Source organism: Vigna unguiculata, chromosome 2 (assembly GCF_037176805.1).
Source record: "Vigna unguiculata cultivar grain cowpea cultivar isolate G323 ecotype 2 chromosome 2, ASM3717680v1, whole genome shotgun sequence".
NCBI classification, from domain to species: domain Eukaryota; kingdom Viridiplantae; phylum Streptophyta; class Magnoliopsida; order Fabales; family Fabaceae; genus Vigna; species Vigna unguiculata.
The window spans coordinates 2,278,254-2,300,712 of NC_140793.1; the positions used below are offsets into that span (position 1 = coordinate 2,278,254).

Consider the following 22,459-nt stretch of genomic DNA (forward strand, 5'->3'; position numbering starts at 1 on the left):
GAAAAAGAAATTACAGAAAATTGATGCCAATATTTTTGCAAAATATTTTGTATAAAACATTTTTCTTTATAAATTTTGTAGGAAATATTTACAAATTTTATAATTTTGAATAAATTACCTACCAATTAAGATTCTTAAAAAAATAGTAAAAAAAAACTTTTTTTATAAAACTTTTAATAAATTTAAAAAAAAAATCTCATAATGAGAATTTTTAAGTGTGATAATAACGTGTGAGGAATCATAATCATTTTAAACAGGAAGTATTTGGTTACATCAAATAAATCCGGGTCCTAGCGAGTGTGGTTGGAAGGTAGAAGCGCATCAAACTATTATTATTGCGCAGGGAATGAGTGTAGCCATTTTTGGATGTAATTATTGTACTGTAAAGACCGTACTAATTTTTTGTCTCAAATTATATTGCAGTATTTATTGTGAAAATTGGGGGAATAGATGGAACTCCTCCTTGCCAACAATATTTTCAACACTGTGTCTATCACTTTAAGAACTTATAGAAAAACTATATGTTAAAAGTTAATTTAATGTGATTTATAAAAAATTATATTTATGTTAAATATACTACTGTTAATAAAAAATAAATATAATTTAAATTGTTGTATAATTTTATAATAAAAAATAATTACCAAAATACATAAAGTATATTTTCTTTATGCTTTGTTGGATCTCTATTATTATTATTATTATTATTATTATTATTATTATTATTATTATTATTATTATTATTATGCAATTAGTTGTTTGTTGAGGTTAGGATACATAATGATAAAAAAGAAATATCTTCATTGTCTTATTAAGAACATTTTTATTTATTCTAGTCTATATTTGTTCCTAGAGAATATTAATATGTTTTATTTATTGTATTGATTCTTTATAAATAAAACACCAAGAAAATTCTTAAATAATAATCACTTTTAATGATACAAATTGTTAATCAATGACCAATTTTGATATTAATTTAAAATATAAAAAAATATTAGTTACGAAAATAGTCATTATCATAAACAAAAAATTATAACCGATCATTAAATTAGTCAGTAATTAATTAGAGACTAATTTAGAAACTAATTTATTTGGTAGTCAAAACCTTGTATCTTTAGTAACCAATAATTGTTTGGTTTAATTACTCGGATGATGTCCACTTTGGTAGATATGTGTCAATCTGGTAGCCACTCTTAAAAAAGTATCAATTGCATCCCAACTTTTGAAAAAGTGTTTCAATTAGGTCCCTCTCAGACGGAGTTGACTAACACAGTTAACGACGTGCCACGTGTGAGTATGTGTTTTTTTTTTTTTAAGTTTTTTTTTTAATTGTTTGAAAAAAAAAAATGCCATGTGTTAGGTCCCTATGTGTGACATGTGACATTGTTAATTTCATTGTGTCACTATCAAATTTCATTGTGTTGATTTCGATTTAGTCCCCATATAACATTTATACAAATAATAAATTTGGTCTGAAATTGAGAGAATTAATATAAATATGTGTACTTAATTTTGTAAAAATATATATACTTAATTAGTTTTAATCTTATAAAAAATGGATTAAAAAAATATTTTAATTATTAAAAAAAATTGGGACAAAATTGAATCAAATATACATAAGTAGGTACTAAATTGAAACAAAAAGACATATATGGAGACTAAATCAAGATCAACAGAATGACACCTGGTAGTGACACTAACACGTGGCATTGCAATGCCACGTGTCACACACAGGAACCTGACATGTGACATTTTTATTTTTATTTTTCAAAAAAATATAAAAAATAAAATAAAAAACTCAAAGACTGACACGTCGCATGTCGTTAACGGTGTTAGTCAACTCCGTTTGAAAGGTACCTAACTGAAGCACTTTTTTAAAAGTTGGGATGCAGTTGACATTTTTTTAAAAACGGGTACCAGATTGACACACCTCTACGAAAGTAAGTACCACCCGAATAATTAAACCTAATTTTTTATTTTATAAATTGGTATCTAAATTAGATACTACACTGACTAACAATTTTTTATCACTAAAATTAGTTGTTGATGAGATATTTTCTTGTATACTTGTATTGTATCATAAACATACCATTCCATCCTTATTTTCTAAAGTTTAATATGGTATCAAATTATTCTTTAAAATCGTGTTGGCATAGTAGATCCACTCTCTCTAGAGGATTTTTTTTTTTTAACCTTCTTTTCAAGTTCACGTTCGTTGTTCCTTCCTCCATCTACAAATCTACAAATGTGAGGAAGGAACTGGAGAACCACAGTGTGTTCTTATGACCTTAGGCTTGTATGGTCTTCCCTGTGGTGCTACCCGTTGTTGATTTTGGGATCATTAGTAAATCATACTATGACTTATGTATCATTTGCACTTCTTTGTATTGCTTAGAAAACATATTTTGTGGAAGACATTTTACCGTTGAAAATTGCATTAGATGTTCAATTCAGAGGTATGCCTACAACCACATGTGTGTTAGAGATACACTAGTAGATAATTGTATTAGAGGTTTTCCAGAAGATATTTGGCTACACCAACAAGGGTGTGTGAGAGACATTCTAGAATAGATAATTGAATCAAAGGTAAAATCACACAGGTGTGGCGCTTAAAAGGGTCTGGGCGACATACTTGCTTAGAAGAATTGAAAGAAATATTTGAGTACTTCATGAATGGGTGAGTAATAATCCTTGCTTTTGATTCATAAAGGGGATAGAAAAATATTGAAATTCTCTTCTAGTTGGTAATAGCTCTTTCACTCACTTGGATTATTACCATTTATTATATATTTTTTTATTAATTAAATTTTAAGTATTTCATAAATTTAGATTTTTAATTGAATTTCTGTTAAACATTTATGTTTTATTGGGTATTCGATATTATTACTTCCATATATTTTATCTCTAACTTGTTGATGAATTTATTCTTTCTCTCTCCAAATTCCTTTAATTCATCAATCAATTTGTTTTTAAAGAGGAAAAAACCCACGAGTTTAGAAAATCATCAAGGAAAAAAAAATGAATTAACAAACAAAGAAGATAGAAGTGACAATCACCCAACAGAAAAATCAAACATCAAAATATTTATACAAAAATAAAAAAAAAGTTGGATAATCCATAAAACGAAAATTTCTAAAGAAATTTCACAATAGCTTAGATGTCACTATGAAAGAAATTTTCTCATCTCATTATGATCATTACCAAATTTTTCCCTCGAATCATGATGCTTTAATAAATTATTTGACTTTGGGGAAAACTCTCAACCAATAAATTTGTGAAGCTCTTATGCCTAGCAATAGATTTGCCCGTTAATTACATCTATAAAAATCACCAAATACTTCTTTACGTTTAATAAAATATCAAATTTCAAACACAGTTTCTTCAACTCAAAAAATTGCGATAATGTTTTTGTATATTGTAGTGTCTGTATCAATTTTTCTCTCCTTGATGTTCTTCAACATAGGTTGGAGACATAATAGAGATGTACCCCTTACAAATTGGCCTATCATGGGTATGTTACTTGGTGTTCTACAAAATTTGTCCAACATTCACGATTATACAATCTTAGTTTTGAAACATCATGGAGGTACTCTGATGTTCGAAGGACCCTGGTTCACAAACATGAACTGCATTCTCACAGCAGATCCCATGAACGTGCACCACATCACAAGCAAGAACTTCAGCAACTATGGGAAGGGGTCCCATCTGCGTGAAATTTTTGATTATTTTGGAGAAGGGATCATTAACTCTGATAATCTCCATGCATGGAAACTAGAGAGGTCAATACTTCATTCAGTTCTTCAAAGGGAAACCTTTAACACTTTCCTTCGAAAAACCATTCTGAAGAAGCTAGAGAATGACCTAATTCCATTTCTTGATCATACATCCGAGATTGGAACTGAGGTAGACCTACAATTTGACCTTCGGAGGTTCACATTTGACATTGTCTGCTCTTGTTTTCTTGGTTGTGATCCTCAGTCCCTTCCGAACAAGATTACTCAGCTTTCACACCCTGCTTATGAGAGAGCCACGGTTGTGATGGAGGAGGTATTGTTTCACAGGCACATCACACCAAGGTGGTTGTGGAAGTTGCAGGAGTGGCTCCAGATTGGCCAAGAGAAGAAGTTCAAGGAAGCTAGAGAAATTTTTGATAAATTCTTGTATGAATGCATTGCATCCAAGCGTGAAGAGAAAAATAGATGCAAAAGCACCAAAGAAGTGGAAGATACTCATCATGACTTGCTGGGAGTGCTAATGGAGGAAGGAGCTCAAAAGGGGAGAGTAATTGATGACAAGTATCTGAGAGACACTGCAGTTACCTTTTTTGCTGCTGGAAGTGGCACAATCAGTGCAAGTCTCAGTTGGTTCTTTTGGCTGGTTTCAACTCATCCATATGTGGAAACTAAAATTCTTGAAGAGATCAAAGATAATTGCATAGACCAAGATGGATCTTGGATTGCTTCTGGTGTGGAAGAGTTTGGAAAGTTAGTTTATCTCCATGGAGCTATATGTGAAGCACTGAGGCTTTTTCCTACTGTGCCCTATGATCATAAGTGTGCAATCAAATCTGATACACTTCCTAGTGGACACCATGTTAGTCCAAATACCATGATATTGTACTCTTTGTATGCAATGGGAAGAATGGAGCAAATATGGGGACATGACTGCATGGAGTTTAAGCCTGAGAGATGGATTTCAGAGAGTGGAGACATTGTACAAATTCCATCTCACAAGTTCATAGCGTTCAATGCAGGCCCTAGAAGTTGTTTGGGTAAGGACATTGCTTTTATTGAAATGAAGATGGTTGCAGTTGCTGTACTTTGGAGGTTTCAGATGCAGGTGGTGGATTGTCATCCTATAACACCAAGAGTCTTTGTGTTGCTTACCATTGAACAAGGCTTGAAGGTTAAAGTTACCAAAAGATGCACCTGATATCTATAGAGAGCATTTCAATACCAAATGATAGATGATATTTACTTTTAGTTTCTGCTTTCTGATGGCTAAATAATGTTGTTATCTTATGAAATTGTGAGTTTCAAAGTCTTACTCACAATTTTATAGTTATTAATAAACTTAAATTTAGCTAGAATGTCCGTTAAAAAATGAGTGTTATCCTCCCTCTCTCTATGTTAGAACACGAGGATAATGGAGGATTGATGTATGCATTTGTCCAGTTCATCAATTATTAAGTGTTGAATTCCTAGAAGTATAATTCACTTTTACAGTAGTGCAATGAAGACTTTCTATGCTGGTTAGAAAATGTTTTCTATGTCAGTTCTGAAACCGACATAGATACTATCGATATAAAAAGTTTCTACTTTCTATGCTGGTTGTTGTCATAACAGGCATAGAAAGTCCAACACTCCACAATTTTTCATTCTTCCACCCTCACTCGCAAATTCCATACATGCTCACAAACCTGTCATTCTTTGTCTTCACCTAGCCATTTTTCTTTACTATTCTCAAACTTACATTTGCACCTTCACGCCTTGCACACAAGGCTTGGAGTCTTGTGGTTTGAGATTAATGTCGTTGGAAGACCTCTTATGAAGAAGGACGCTCGCGACACTAGCAATAGTTTTGATGGGAAACACTGTGGTGGTGGTAGCGAGGTGCGAAGTCATACACGGAGGTGGAAGAAGTACATATAGAGGGAGGAAGGGGAAGCCTTTAGGTATGGAGAAGGAAATAGGAAAAACCCAAATGTATCAACAACGTGCAACAAAACCTAGGTACTGGAAAACCATAGAGAAAGATTCTCAGAGATGTGGAATAAGAATGAAGAAAACCATAAAGGAGAAAAAACACTCACTTACTAAATGAGAGAATTGTGAGAGCGAGAGTGAAAGGGTGCAAAGAGGAGGAAATCTAGAAGTACGTGATGCAATGTGGAAAGGGAGAAATTAAAGATATTTTGTTAGTTATAGTGAAGAACCAACACATTATATGTATTTTAAATTTCAAATAAATATACATTTCCACTTTCTATGTAAGTTCTAAGTATAATCGACATAAAAAGTCTTGTACTTTATTATAAAATTGTCACTGCTCCTACTTTATAGCAGGTTTTGTATATCGATTCTAGTAATATAAAATCTCATCATATTTACAATTCTATTATTGCTTAACTTATTATGGCAAGTGGATTATAACCGCCATGTCATCTTAATATCCAATATTTGCACTAATGTGATTTTATATACATATTAAATACTTATTTTATTTCTTTTTGTCTTTTTTCTTGTTATATTATGTATTTTATTAATTTATAATTTTTTTCTTACTAAGTATATCAAGTGTTAATGAATATCTTGCGTATGAATCACTATTTTGGATGAGGAATGATATATTTATAATTTTGAACTTTTAAATTTGAACTTTGAACGACATTACCATGAACGACATTATTATGATTTTCTCAGTAGATAGGTAAAATGTAACTTATAAAACATTTTGCATATTCTCTCACTCAAGATAACATATTTCCACTTACCTTACATAATGATATTGAGATTCAATAACTCACAGTATCATTTTATAGAGTAGGCAATGCTTACATGATAACAACTTACAAGTCATTACATAAAATAGGAATAAGCCATGAATTTTTATTGTTGGTTATATACTAAGTTATATTTTCCTTTAACCTAGAGTGTATAACAAATGTTGTCTATTTCTTTTAAGCAACTCACGAGAAAATATAGATAATTATATTAAAATGTGAGTAGTTTTGACCACTATTTAAAATTATAGGTAATTTAACTTTAAATACTTCATATTATCATCACATGGATGTTTTTGTAACTAACATTAGTTCTTTTGTCTTAGTAGGATGTGGAGGCCATATCATGGATTTTTCATATTGGTTCTCTTTTTCTCTTTTCTATTTTTGTACTTTACATGAATTGAGGCAACCTTTTTGTCATATTTAAAATATTTTTATTATCGATAAAAAAAAGTGGCCTAATAAGAATTAAATTGTTGCAGGATATATCATTTGTCTCGTCGTAGAAGCTAGGTGAATTAAGTGACAATTGATAATCGAGTTAATGTCACGAGTTCAATTCCAACTATTGTTCAATATGCATGATATTATATTAGTAGGTGATGATATAGTATGTTATTAAGTTAATATATAAAATAAATTTATATTTATTAAAAAGAAAGTGAAATAAATGGAGAAAAGATAAGAAAATAACTGTCGATGAATAGGAAATAAAAAGAAAAGAAGATCAACAATTTTATAGAAAACATGTAAAAGTAACTGTTAATTTTTAAAAATTTAATAAATAATTATATTATAAAGGGTAAAATTGAAATTATAAAATGTGGATATAAAATAGGAAATCATCTTTATATATAGTTATAGATGAATACTTAAATAAGTTTATATCCTCAATAAGTTTAGATAACACTCTCTTAGATAACACTCGCACTTGGTTGAATGAGGCTACAATGCTTTAAGCTTTTGCAAAATAAAATTTATTGAATTCATAATCAAATACAATAATATTCAATTCAATATGGCTTGGAACATATTCATCTGAAGCCAAATTATGCACCGCATAAATTTTATTGTTGTTAATCACTTTAAACTTAAGTTAATGAGTCTGGAACCATTATTTATTTGTTTCTCCCTCCTCTACTTTTTTTATTTATTTGGTTGGATTTTCTTATTTTCGATATATCCATTAGTCAATGGTATTATGTATTAAATTTATCAAAATATCTGAAAAGTATTTCATTTTAATACCATAATATTACTAAAATAAATATTACATATTGCTCTGATCCCAAGTTCGTCGATAGAATTGTTGTCAATCACCATACATCTGAGGTATTATTTGCTTTGGAATGTCGGCTTTGTCGCAGTTTTGTACTTAAAGGCGCCTTATAAGATGGAAGGAGGAAGGAGTATTTACATCGCCTTAGGCATTGGCTTCTAAGTGATGTGAGACTATCGAGTCTGTGGTGGGAAGGGCAATGAACAGATGAACCCCAATGGAGGGCTTAAGGGACCGAAGGTTTCGTTATCTCACGGGACCGAAGGTTTCGTTATCTCACGGGACCGATGGTTCCATTATCAACCCCACAATGAGTGCCATTGTTCCAATCAATTTCATCGATAGAATCACCGTGAATCACCATACATCTAAGGTATTGTCCGCTTTGGAACGTCGGCTCTATGATGATTTTGTTCTTAAAAGGTGCCTTAGAGGGTTGAAAGAGGGAGGGGTATTTAAACCGCTTTAGACCTCACCTTCTAAGCGATGTGAGACTATTATATATGTGGTAAGAACATAAGCCCCCAAGTCGAGGTCTAAGGGGAATGAACGGGTCATCCCCAATGGGGACTTAAAAGACTGAAGGTTCCATTATCAGTCCCACGGGACCGATGGTTCCATTATCGACCGCATTGTAAGCTTTCACACAAATAGTTACATCTTGGTAATTACTTATTTAATCCATATTTAAAAAAATATTATTCTATTTGACTAGATACCATTCATTATTTTATATAATGATTGCATAAAATATATTTTCATAAAATTCATTACCAATCATTTTTAATTTTGATCGAAAAAACTTGTTCAGATACACATAGAACATTTTAAGCAAAATATAACTTGTGTAAACATCAAACTAAAAAAAAAATAGAAACAAAAGGTTGACAATATATTTTTGTAGAAACATAGTACAAATGTATTAATGCGCATGAATCAATTTTTCAATATTGTGAGGAAAACATAATTGAGTTCCATTAAAGCACTCATTCGCAAATATTTTATTTGCAGCTTCAGTAGGGTGAGCAAAGTCAAAAAAATAATATTCATTCCGATTTGCACAAGGTTTTTCTCCTTGGACACATGAGTCAAAATAATTTTTGAACCCTGAAAACATAATTAACAAAAATATTAGAAAACTGTAGTTATGATCAAAGTGAAACACAAACAATAGTTCATAGAATTTTCTTTCTTTCTTTTTCTAGAGATTAATGGTATACCAAAATTATCAGGAGAATTTCTTATTTTCTGGAAGAAGTTATAAGTGTCCACATTAATGAATAGTGAATGTGAGAGCATGTTTTGCAACTCTTGTAGCTTCGTAGGGAGTTTGTCTGAGTAGGGTTTAACCTCTTGATTCATATCATCATTGCAATGTTGGGAATATGGTGTCCTTATAACATTTGAAGGGGTGCACCCAATTAAACCAATTCTACTTATCACAAACTTCCGAGCTCCTAATTCATAAATTCTGTAGAAAAAAAACAAGAAAAGATGAAGGAAACACAATTTTGTCATTCTCTGAGAAAAATTATGTGTAATCAAAGTATAAATAATTCATAACAATTATCAGAAGATTACCTTGATACGTGAAGCCAATTGGTCAAGTAGGTAATCAGCATATTTTTCTGGATTAAGATTATTATTGGTTCCATTTGGGTACCTGAAATAATTCCACATGTAATCATTTGATCCAATTGAAAGAAGATATATGGATTTGGATAAGTAATGTCTTAGTTTCGTTTTGCTGTGTATGATTCCTTGAAGATCGTTGGCCACAGTTGAGGTGAAGTATTCAATTTGTTTGTCCAATGACAAGCATTCACCCTTCATCACAAATGAAAATATATTGAGAAATCAATAGGTGGGGAATTATTATTTTATTTATTTATTTATTTTGGATCTTACTACTCTAGTTGAATTCAAGATCCCACATGCGGCTGATGCATAGTTAATTCCTGTGACTATGTGATGTCTCTCAGTTTTGGGCACACCTAGGTATGGAGGTGGCATTGGCAATCCCAACCTAATAGCTACAAAAAGACAATAAATAATGCATAAAAATCCTCATAATTAATATTGCCTTTTTATGTTTGCATGGAAACATAAAACCTCAAACAAACAAGGACAAAGACAATGTTGTAGAGGAAAGGTAGAAAAGTTACTAATAAGGTCAGCAAAGGTTTTGCCATTGCTAAACCTGTCTGTGGAACAATTATTGAAGTCAATGCCATATGGAAATGCATTTGCCTTGGCAAGTGTGTTAACATTGTTGTTGTTTCCAGCATCTACAGTTGAATCACCAAAAACGAACAAAGCTGGCACAATCTTCTTTCTGGAATGTGAGGCATTGGCCAAGAATGCTAATTGTTGAGTTATGATTATGGATATAATCCAGAGATTTTTTAAATTTTTTTCTATTTTGTTTTCTTTTGAAGCAATTAAAGAATGACAATAATGTCTTAAATAATGGTTTTTGTGGTAATTATTACTATTTCATAACCAAAAGTACAACTCAAATGTGTTATCTCTCAACATGATTCATTGTCTAATTCCTTTTTTAGTAAATACTCTTTTATTATTCCTTTCCAAATTTTGAGAAGGCTAACCCATTTTTTTTTATTCTTCCATTTTCATTTAATTTTCTCCTTTCTTATTTTTTTACCTTTATTTAATTATATATTTCTATATCAAACTTCATCCCTCATTCCATTTCTCTTAATTTCTAAATTAATTTATTTTCTTTTATTTAAATAGCTCTTATTCCATATACATTTAATCAAAATTTATTTTAGACAAAGGTTTTTTAATTTCCCCATTTTAAATTTTTTGGTTTTATTTCTCATTTTTTTATCTTAAAATTGTTAGCATAGGTGACAAAGCATTATAAGTTCGTTTCGTGATGTTGATAAGTTGGTTTCATGATGTCTTTAATTGTGTTTGCAGCTATTTTTAATTCTTTTTCCATTCTTTTAATATTATTGTAATCATTATGTAAAACACATATCACTATTTAAGATAATCCTGAGAAAGATACAATTCAGGTTTCATACCAATACACCAAATACGAATTGCAACACTCAATCTAGTACCCATGATCATATTATGCCACAATTACCTCAAAATCTTGAATACCATAATGAATGTAGAAAATTGAAATTTTATGTCCTTACTTAAATTTAGCAGCTCAAAGACAACCAATAACAAAATTAATCACATAACCATAATTTCAACTACACACGAAACACCCAAACTTCTCGAACATAGAATCAATTGCAATTTAGCTTCCCTTACTTGTGAGATAGCTTAACAACTCTAGGGATGCCTAAAATACCTTCAGACTCATAGGTTGTATTTTATATACCTAGGAACATCACAAAAATGATATGACAAGATCATTAGGACCATTGGTCAGCGAAGAATTATATAGATGACTCTAAAGACACATGCAAATAAAAAATATCCAATGCAAGGGAATGAATGATGAGTTTTTAAATAATGAAACTCGTTTATGAACTTTTCTAGTATACTAAAATATTATAATATTTACATAATCGGGTGTCAATATTTTAAAACCACCATCTATCCTAGAATACCATTTTCTAGGCCTTTACATTCTCCCAACAACAAAAATTTTTTACCTAAAAAATTTGTCTTACCAGAGAATATGCAGGGGTATGACTCTTTCGTATCCTCCTTTAACTCCCAAGCGAAATCATATTTCCTCCTATCCCAGAAAACTTTGACTAGACTAGTCTTTCCTTTAAGATGTTAATGCATCTTGCTTCAACAAAGAGTTTTGATGATGGTGACTTATGGAGAAATGTGGAAGACTTAATGATGATTCATGGAGAAATGTTGAAGACTTAAAGCTTAAAAATTGCTTGGATTCAAGAGATACATTGAAGACTTCAAATTTTAGTAGTTTAGTTGTTGAAGTCTTATAATTTGTGTATCTTAATTAAAAGAGTTAAATTAGTAAGTCAAGAGTCAAAAGGCAGATCCTAAGCAGTAGAGCAATGAGAGAGTTTTAATTTTTGCAAGACTCAAGTGATAATCAATATTCTCAGTAAAAAATGATTATATTTGAGAAAAGCCTTTGTGATAATAAATTATCACTTATGATAATCAATTATCAACGACAATTGTGACTTAACTTTTCATATTCTTAACCTAATTTCAAAATATGATTCTATAAAGAAAATGGTAGGCTTTCATTTGGAAATACAAAAGTTAGAAAAGTTTGAGTATTTGAGAACTCTCTGTGGAAGGCTTTGGAAACCTAGTGGGGGTAGGGCAATAACTTTCATCAAGTGGGATCTTGAGTGATTGAGTGTTGCAATTGTTGGTAGATGAAGTTTTTCATTTCTTGTGTGATTCAACGAAGGTTTTTCTTCATCTCTTATGTCTTCATCCTTTGTGTGATTCAAAATAGGTGTTCATCCCTTGTAGATTTCAAGGGAGGTGTATTCAACTCTTGTGGCTTCAAGAGAGGTGTTTTCTGTCCTAAACTATTCTTATTCCTATTTGTAATAAGTTTATTTTTAGTGATTGAGTTAATATTATTTTTGAGATATTAACAACTAGACGTAGAGTCTTTTTGATCCGAACTAGTATAAATACATTGTGTTAGTCTTCTTTTTTCCTTACTTTATTTTATTCTCTGTAGTCACATTAAAGAGAAGAATTTTTAATTGAAACATTAAATATTGGGAAAAATTTTAAAGTATTAATTTTATTAATTAAACCAATTTATCCCCTCTTAGTTTTTGTCCACTGTCCACACGTGAACATTTCGCTGCACGATTCTAACATAAGTTGCTTTGTCTGACATCCTTTATACCAACAGTTGAACCTCTACCAAGATCTTCTCTATTTTGAACGTCCTCCACTTCTAGCACATGAGAACTAGTATCAATTTGGTCATAATATTATTTTTCTGTTCAATTTGGTCCTAATATTCATCAATTTTGTTTAATTTGGTCCCTTTTGCTAACACCATTAAAATAATTCAGGATTGTGAACACTAATTGACACGTGTCATTTCGTGGTTTTTTTTTTGTTTTTTATTATTTATTTCTTTTTTAATTTTATTTTTATTTTAAAAAAATGTCCACGTGTCAAACCAATATCATGCCACATGTTGGTGTTAGTTTTTTATATTCAATAAAGTCCTAATATTCATTATTTTTGTTCAATTTTGTCCCATTTTTTTTTTAAATTGAGTAATTTTGTCCCTCTTTAAATTTGGACCAAATTTGGACCTCTTTAAAGCTTAAATATTTTTAATTTAGAGTTACAGTTGGTTTAAAATTAAAATTAAAATTAAAATTTTAAAAGTAGGGTATAACACTACTTCTACCGTAGCTGGATCCACAACTATCCCCCGAGTTGATATCACATGCCTTAAGAGCTACATTTCCTTCATCCAAAACTCACACTTGGATAGTTTGACATGCAACTTCTTCTCCCTCAGGAAACTAAGCATTGTAGGCGATCAACATGCTCCCCATGAGTTTTAGAGTAGATAAGAATGTCGTCTATGAAGACTATTACAAACTTATCAAGGAAAGGTCGAAAGATTTTGTTCCCATAGTCCATGAACAAGACAAGAGCATTAGTTACACCAAAAGGCATAACTACATAGTCATAATGCCCATATTTGTACTTGTTCTAAACATTTCAACCTTGACAAGAATCTGATGGTACCACGGTCTCAGGTCTATCTTTGAAATCACCATAACTCCATGCAACAGATCCATCAAATCATTTATCCTTGACAGAAGATACCTGTTCTTAATGGTCAATTTGTTCAATTGGATATAATTCACACATAGCCTGGATTAGATCTATCTATGAAATCACAACAAATCCATGCAACTGATCCATCAAATCATTTATCCTTGGCAGAAGATACTTGTTCTTGATGGTCAATTTGTTCAATTGGATATAGTTAACACATAGCCTAGAGCTAAAATCTTTCTTCTTCACAAACAACATTGGTGCTCCCCACGGTGACATACTCAATCTTATAAACTACTTCTCCAATAACTCTTCTATTTTCTTCTTTAGCTCAGCCAACTTTGTTGGAGCCAACTGTTATGGAGCTATTGATACTGGCCCTGAACTTGGTACCAGGTCAATTGAGAACTCCACTTCTCCTTTAAGAGGCAACCCTTGTACTTCATCAAGAAAACATCTCCAAACTCCTTCATAATTGGTATATCCACACCTCCATCACCCTTCTCAACATCCAAGTGAGTTAAGATGATGAAACATTTAGACTTTTCTCTGTCTTCCTTCAACAATTGTTTGGACGACAACAACTCTAACTCCTTGGAGCTGGCAAACAACAACTTCTTCTTACTACAATCAATAAGAATGTCATTGACAAATAACCAGTCCATTCCTAAGATCCCATCTAGACTTTATAGACGTAGACAAATAAGGTTGACTTTGAACATCTAGCACAAAACACTCTACAACCATTGGACATCTAGCACACAACACCAATGTTTAGCCGAACCTGAAGCTAGAGTAGATACCACAACATCATAGTACAACTCCCTCACAGGGAAACCCAACTCTTGAACACATATTGACATAAAGGAGTGTCTCTAAAGTCACACAAAACACATAATCTCCTACCAGCTATCAAATAACTTCAACCTATAAGATTACTTGAACTAATTGCCTTTGCTCCCAACATGACATACACTATCCTTTTAACCTGAGGTCTATCACCTCCCTTCTTTTGTGAAGATTAGGAAAGAGGCCTAATCATTACACTCTTGTTAGAAGGACAATCTTTGGCAAAATGTCCCTCTTTCCCATAAGAATTGCACCTCCTGTACACAACCATCTGAGGAAAAGCATTATTCAAGTGTGGTCTTCCTCAATCATAAAACTGGATCCTACCCTGGTATGGCTGCTGATGGAAAGAAATCCCCCTAGACCCTTAAGGTTAAGGCTTAGAGTATAGTTTCTTCCTTTCCTCTTTTTTAGGCTTGGACTTAGATGGTCCTCCCACTTTCTGTTGTTATCAATGTTGTGCTTCAACTTCTGCCTTCAACTTCTCTATCAATCTAGCTTTCTCTCATAAGGCAAGGAATTCCTTAATATATAGCAACACCACTATCATTTTTATGCCTCCTTTAAACCCATTTTCAAACTTCCTACACCATCATTCTTCATCCATGGCAAAGGTGTGGAAACGTCCAAGGTGTTTAAACCTCTATACATATTCATTTAACGATACACTCCTTTGAACAAACTCTAACAATTCAACCTCCTTAGCATATCTTAACCTATTTGGGGAGTATTTAGCCAAGAACTGCATCTTAAACACCTCCCAAGTCACAGTTTCTCCTATTTATTCCATCATAAGGCTCATGCTAGCCCACAAAATCTCTACTTCCTTAGTGAGTATGTACACCCCATAGGCTAGTCTGTTTTCTACTGGACACCTTTTCGCATCAAAGATACTCTCTATATCCTTCATCCACTAATCCACTTTATCAAGACTAGTTTTCCCATTGAATCTAACATGTTGATGCTTTAAGAAGTCTTCCAAACTCCACCATGAGCTTGATAGGATGGAGCTTGGGAAGAGCTAGTTATTGCTCTGTGTGACTCCAACTAATGCAAGGCAGCCATATGTTGTTATTGAGCCAACTTAAAGCATAACAACTTCCATTTGCTACAAGGCTGTCTGGTTTTGCTTCATCATGGCAACACTCTATTGATGTAGAGCCGCTACCATGGATTTTATAGCTCTTGCCAGATTTAGCATATCTAAGGTTTGAGGCAGGGAAGGAGATGGTCTAGGTGCCATAACTCTACTCGCATAAAGGAAAACCATCGGTCCAACTCAAAGATACTGACTTAACTAACTAAAACATCACAAAGAACACATAATAAAAACTAAACACACCTAATAATACAAATCTCTAAAAGAACTAACTGGTCTGATAAAAAAATGTAAAATTCCATTTTAACAATCCCATTTTAATAGCATATTACTACTAATAAGCATCACATATTTTAATATTCAAGAAATAATAATTCATAACTAGATAAGTCTATTACAATAATTGTTACAAGATTGGCAAGTGTACTAAATCACGAAGTAATAAAGTGGATAGTCCAAGTATCGTTTCCAAGAGACTTATGCTACACTTGGTGATTCTTACAATTCATAACTCAATTAGACAACAAATTTCAAAAAAAAGAAAAAAAAAGTATTTTTGTATTTTTATCAAACATATGGTGGATGAAAGCTTTACTAGGATTGGCATGATTCAATTCAAATAAAAAACATCAAACAATATACTTCTAATTCCTTCTCTAGCTTTCACACCTTTTGTAACAAGTCGTAATATCTTACTGACAAGTCTAAACTTGAATAATAAAAATCTTAATGATCAAAATTATGATGTTTTAAATGACCGATGATGTACTCTATGCCTAGATGCACAATGAATTAGTTGTCTATTCTAGTCTAGGTTTTAATATCGTGTTCAATAATTACACACCCATAAATATGCAATCAATAATTATCATGCAGTTAAAACAAGAATAGAACACAAGAGTGATGGAAATGAATTAAATTGAATAGTGGAATTCACAAAGAGTTAAGAATACATTACACCGAACCCAATGAATAAGGGAGTTAGCTACTCCTTAACATTATGAATACTAGAATAATGATGAAGATGAATGCCTCCAGCCTTCAGAATGTGCCTCTACCTTCTCTCCTTTTATGTCAAGTGTCCTTTCTCCAAAATGGGGAGGTTCCCCAAAAGGTACGATGATTAGCCCCTTATTTATAGATTTTTCAGAACTGGAATAGGCCAAAAAATTGTACTTGAATAAATTGTAATTGATAGTCATTGATATTTATCTTTCATCTTCTGAGATTCTCATATCTTTGATATATTCTTCAAATCTTATGAGATTTCCACTTATCTACAAAATATAAACAAAATACTTATCTTTTCCAAAATTATTTAATAAGTCCTTAATTATTTAAAAAATATAATAATAAAAAATACTGATAAAAGATAAAAATAAATAACATAAAGATTTATAACCATACTACAAATGTTTCTCAAAAGATACTATAAACAAAATAAACTCTAATCTAAGAACTAGGCATTTGCATCATCTCTTTCTGGAGGCAAATCAATTCTCGCTTCTTCATTTGATCACACCAATTAAGGTGATCATTGCAAAAGAAGATAACAAACATAAAACAAAACAACACACAAAAGGGTAAGCTAATTTACAAAAGAGCTTTAATAAAAAAAAAAACAAAAGTTAAAATCCCATACAAATCATGCATAAAAACAAACATGTTTTAAGTAAAGACTAAACAAGACTCAATTTTTTGAATACATGCATTAATACTAGACTCTAGCAAGTGTTGCACTTATGGTATCCTCTATTGCTCTGTAGAGCACTACCAATGAGTTTCACCCTACCATACACAAGGTTAGTCCCTTCTCGTCTTAGGCCAAGGTAAAACATGTAGACCAAGACCTCATGTTACTCTCATCATATACCTTTCCTTCTCTACATGAGCCTGGATGGTTACTAGAGTGCCATGATAACATCCAATACTGAATTCTTACATCAATGTATATACTAAAAACACATGCTTAATCTAGCCTAAAGTAGAGTACACTAATCTCAAACAATTTACATACTCATAAGATTACAATGCTAACATCCAATTATCATCAGAATATCCAGTAAACTTACAAATCTCATACAATTAAAAAAAAACTAAAAAGCATCCACTTGCCTAACGAGTAGAACTTGAAGGCCCACTCGTCCAGTGACTAGAGATCTCGGCTAACGACTCTACCACTGCAACAAATTTCACAATAAATCTCTTAGGGAGCTCCGCACGTGCCCAGCAAGAGCACCACTATAGCTTCCAAGAATTTATGTTCCAAAATTCACCTAACGAGAACTGATATGCAAGAGCACCCTTAACTTTCTTCTTCTTTTGCAGATCTACCCTTGGTGGGTAAATTGCAGATTTACCCAACTTTATTCCCCAAAACACACATTTTATTAAAGGATGGAAGGGAACAAAACTTAACCCATGACGAAAGAGCATCCTAATGCACACGAACGTGGACCAGAAGCACGAATGTGCGAGTGGTATGATCCAAGAGAGAGTTTGAAGCGCGACGATGCGTGATGAAGGTTTGAGATTGAGTGATCAAGATGGAGAGAGATTTGGGGCTGATTGGATATGAATGAACATGAAAAGATCAATGTTGATCAAGAGTGAAAATCTTTGAAGCAAGGAGTCGGGATTCTGGTAAGGAGCAAAGAGAAATGGGTTAAGCGTTTTTGTGTTTGTATGATTTTTTCTTTTGGGGTTTAAAAGGGCAATGGTTAGGGTTTCTTGGGGGAGCCCTGGTTGTGCGAGAGAGAGAGAGAGAGACATGTATTGAGGCTAGGGTTCAGGTTGTTTGTGTGAGTGAGAGATTCAGAGTCACTATATAGGGGTTACTCATATTTCGACGAGCACAAAGTGGCCAACGGGATTGAGCCCTCCTTAGTGTGCGAAGTAGCTATACTTGGATCAACCATGAGCATAGAGTGGTCGAGGCTAATCTGAGTTAGATTCCTTGCACCAATCTAATTCCTATAAATCTCTTTGTTTCAATTCTTCCAATTGTGATGAAATACACCTTTTCCATTCAGGTTCAATTATAATTTCCCAGTTTCTAATTTTACTTGCATTTTATGTTTCTCAGCTTTAATTTTCTGAATATGACTAAATTCTCTTTACTGCATTCCAGTTTTAAATTTAGTTTTGCAATCTTTATTTAGTGGGTTGAGCTTGGGTTCGTAAATCTGCACACATCAATGTTTCCTGTTAGGAACCAAGTGACCCAAAAGTGGGCACATATTACCGAGAGGTCTTCTCAAGTGTAGATGAGCTCATGAGCAAACCATTGTTCCTGTTTCTAGTGTATGTGTTTTGTTGATTAAATTCTATCAAGGCATACCTTTGTTTACATTTCTTCATTTTATATGTTCCTTGCTTTCATTTTTTGTAGTTTGTATGATCTTCAACTGTCTCTTGATCACTATCATTGATGAATGATTTGATTGAGTTTTGAACCTGTGCATATTAATGATTCTATATAAGAATCTAAGGACCCCAAAGTGGGCCTTATTTATCAAGATGTCTTCTTCAGCATAGTATCATTCAAGTGATCAATTGGGAATGAATCTTAATTTGCAGATTGTTTCTTAGCTTGCTTTTCATTGTATTTTTATTTTCCATGCTTGCAAAATTTCTTGGTATATAGATGTCTTTGGTTTTGAATTCTCATGCATAAATCTAGATGCCTTTAGTGCTTCTAGTGTTTGAGTTTTAGTTGTCTTTTAAATTCAATTCTGTTATTGGGTTCTATAGTTTCATCATAGTATATTTTTATCACATACACATGCATTTGCATCCTCTAGTTCTAGGTTCATTATTTATATTATTCATTCATCTTTATTTTAACCCATTTTTTAGTATCTTTACATCCACACATGTTCTTCCTTTAAAGCTCTACAGTGAATCAATTCTGATGTGATTCTAGGCTATAATTATGTTGTTTTTATATGTTGATTCACTACTAACATATGCTTGCATCTAGATAAGTAACTCATGCCACATCTGCATTGCACAAGGATATGAGCCTTGATTGAGTTTTTGGAACTTCAAATTTGTCTAGAGAAATTGAATTACATTTGGTGGTTGTTGATGCTTCAAAATTTAGTTTTCTCATCTGGAATGTATTGTTGTACTCAATCCCTCTAACATGAATTTGCATGATTAATTCTCTGTTGCCACTGCCACATATTGACCAAGCTGTCACAGATCCAATTTCTACTAAAAATTGGTTTCACGTGTGTTTCCATATGTCTTTGCATTCACATTATATAATGATACAGATTTGGATCATAATATGAATTAAGCTGGGTGTGATGCTGCTAAAAAGCACTGATTTTTGTTGTTGTCATATGCTGGTTTCATGTGCACATGTTCCCAGTCCCATTTTGAAATGGCTAAGCATAGTCTTCAAATTTTGTGTTGTTATTCTTAACTTGTTAGCATCATTTAGATTACATTCCAAGCTTAGAAACCATGTCCATTTTACTACTGATTGTAGGTCAAATTTACTGTTCAATTCATTCACTATTATTTTAGATTCTAGTACATAACTTTTGCATCTACATTCTCAACTGTAAAATTTACATTGAAGTAAAGTTTTAGTGGGTTAAGAAGTCTATTTTTGGTAAATTTACTACACCTGAATATGATCTGAGTTGGTTTGTTACTGTCATTTGGATCTCAATTTTTGTCTAGAATTAGCATTTTAATTTGGCAGCTTAGCATCCATTCATGGGATTGGTAATTTTATGTAAGCACTACATTGCATAAATTGGTGGAATCCGTCATGGTGTGGCAAGTGTGAATCTTCATTTTGGTCTAAACTTCTGCATCTGGTTGGCTATTGATAATGTCTATTTTTAGCTATTTTTATGTGTTTATTGTTTCGTTTTGTGTTTTAACTGTTTTATGCTTGTTTTGCCTGTAATATCTCTTTTAAGTGTGTTAAATAAGCTAATAGGAAACATTTGTGGTGGAGGAAAACAAGCAAGAACTCAAGGGAACATGATTCGACGAGAAAGTATTGATTTTGAAGTAAATACCCGTGTCAAACGCCACTAGAATCATGCCTAGTGCTTCAAATACATATTGTTGTCAAACTGCCCAAGGCTGAGTGGTGGAAAGTGGGGCTGAGCGCAATCCAATTCGTAAAACCTGGCGCCGAGCGCTACTGAGACAAGGCTGAGCGGTGGCGTCGTTGACATGTGAAAAAATGGGTTTTTAATCTTGCTTCTCGTGAGGGTTTGGGCCATTCCTCATTTTTTTATGATAAAGAAACACTTTTGGGTGCTTGGAGAGCCTCTTGAAGGTAGCTAGGAGTGTTGGGAATCTCTCTCACTCCTCCTTGAATCTTCTCCTCCATTCATGGTGGTTTTCCCATTTTTGGGGTTAGAGAGGAAGATGGGTTGCGAATTGGAGATGGAGACACGAATGAGAGGCACAATTGGAGCATGGAGCAGTTGCCAAGAACCTTGGGAGAGGGCTTGCATCTTCTCTTTGGTTTCCATTTCTTCCCTATCTCTTCAATTTGTAAAACCTAGGTTCTCTACCATGGAGAGCTAGACCTATTTGTTGAAATTAGATGTAGTGAACTTAATTCTCGTGTATTATGTGATGTTAATCCATATACTTTTCCATTTCTATATTATTATTTGATTTCCATGCTTAATGCTTGCTTTGGTTTGACCACCCATGCATGATTTGTGGTTTTTGAGGTGTTGGAAAATGTCTTTTGAACTAGAACTGAAATTGAATGCCTAATGGAGCTTGTATCTAGGGATAAAACATGATTCATTAGTAATCTTAAGACTCTTGAACTTAATGCATGATTTTACTTGTTGAGGATTCAAGGAAATGGAACTTGATGAGTTATCATAGACTCAAAGTTGCTAGGAATAGGATTTGAGTATTTTTGTGAGTTAATTTTGGCATGCAATTGGAATTGAGATTTTTGTGAATGCATGAGAATAAAGTGAATGAAATCTAGTCTTGACAATTGTATATAATCTATGTTAAATTTCTGTTGCACACCAACTATTTGATAAAATACCAAAAAAATGTTTCTTTGTGTTTTTGTGAGCTTTGTTTTCTATTTGAGTTGTGAATTGTGAGATTTGTCATGTGTTGCACAAGTCCTGTGGAGGAAACGGTAAGTGCGATCGGTGCACTTACCGTTTTTCACCTAACAGTTGCATAATTGCACTAGCTACAATTCCCATTTTTTCCAACATCTTATCTTTGCACTCATTATGTTTGGAATAGTTTGCATCAATACCTTACTGTAACAGATTCTACACATGCATATGTAGCTTAATTTTCACTTAAATTGCATGAGATCACATCCATTTCAGTGGCATAAAGGGAATACATTAGTTAGACTTACCCTGATATGATGTTGTTGTTAATTCTACCATTGTCTTGCACTGATTCTATTGTCATAGACCAAGATTATGTTGTCATTTTGTGTCACGCTTGTTTTCATGTACATCCACATTTCTTTGCTATGAAATCTGTATAACATTTATGTGCATAAGTTCCATCTAAGTTCAGTTATCATTCATGGTGCCCAAGCCTTCATACTCATTTTGTAGTACTTTCATTGCATTCACATTCATGATTGAGTAAGTTAAATCACCACAATTGATTCCATTGTCTAATATAGCTTCTATTTTATTCTTAAAATTTGCAATGCATCATTCCATGGTTCATTAATTCTATACATTCTACATTTCAAGTTTTCTTTTCTATACGCTTACTCATGCATGGCATTCATACATATCATGGCATATTATGCATTTAATTTAGAGCACTTTCTTAGTTTCTTTATTTTATTTTAATTTTCCCCCTTTGTTTTATTTTATTTTTTTTTAGGGAGATTAAATTACACAAACTAGACTTAACACCATTGGCGGAAGTATGAAGGGACTGGGGAGCCGTGGCTCCCCCAACCATTTTTTTTTAATTTTATTTTCTATGTATTTAAAAAATA

The 22,459-nt window shown here is 32.6% G+C and overlaps 2 protein-coding genes across 3 annotated transcripts; one reads left to right on the top strand and one right to left on the bottom strand.

Moving 5' to 3' along the window:
* The first annotated feature begins 2,257 nt into the window (after positions 1–2,257).
* Positions 2,258–5,203, top strand: LOC114174307 (alkane hydroxylase MAH1-like). 2 transcript variants are annotated; one of them, XM_085669705.1, is made up of 2 exons: positions 2,258–2,674; positions 3,461–5,203. In XM_085669705.1, exons 1-2 carry the CDS (start codon positions 2,671–2,673, stop codon positions 4,927–4,929), a joined length of 1,473 nt encoding a protein of 490 aa, XP_085525831.1. In that variant the 5' UTR covers positions 2,258–2,670; the 3' UTR covers positions 4,930–5,203. The 2 variants fall into 2 exon arrangements, with proteins under 2 accessions (XP_085525831.1, XP_027914934.1); XM_028059133.2 differs by lacking the exon at positions 2,258–2,674 and having other exon boundaries at positions 3,173–5,203.
* Positions 5,204–8,703: 3,500 nt separating this feature from the next.
* Positions 8,704–14,188, bottom strand: LOC114173608 (GDSL esterase/lipase At1g29670-like). Its single transcript, XM_028058095.1, has 7 exons — positions 13,917–14,188; positions 13,450–13,571; positions 9,947–10,144; positions 9,690–9,814; positions 9,365–9,608; positions 9,002–9,256; positions 8,704–8,888 (listed from the first exon to the last, which is right to left on the bottom strand). The coding sequence occupies exons 1-7, from the start codon at positions 14,186–14,188 to the stop codon at positions 8,704–8,706; spliced, it is 1,401 nt and encodes a 466-aa protein (XP_027913896.1).
* Positions 14,189–22,459: the final 8,271 nt, after the last annotated feature.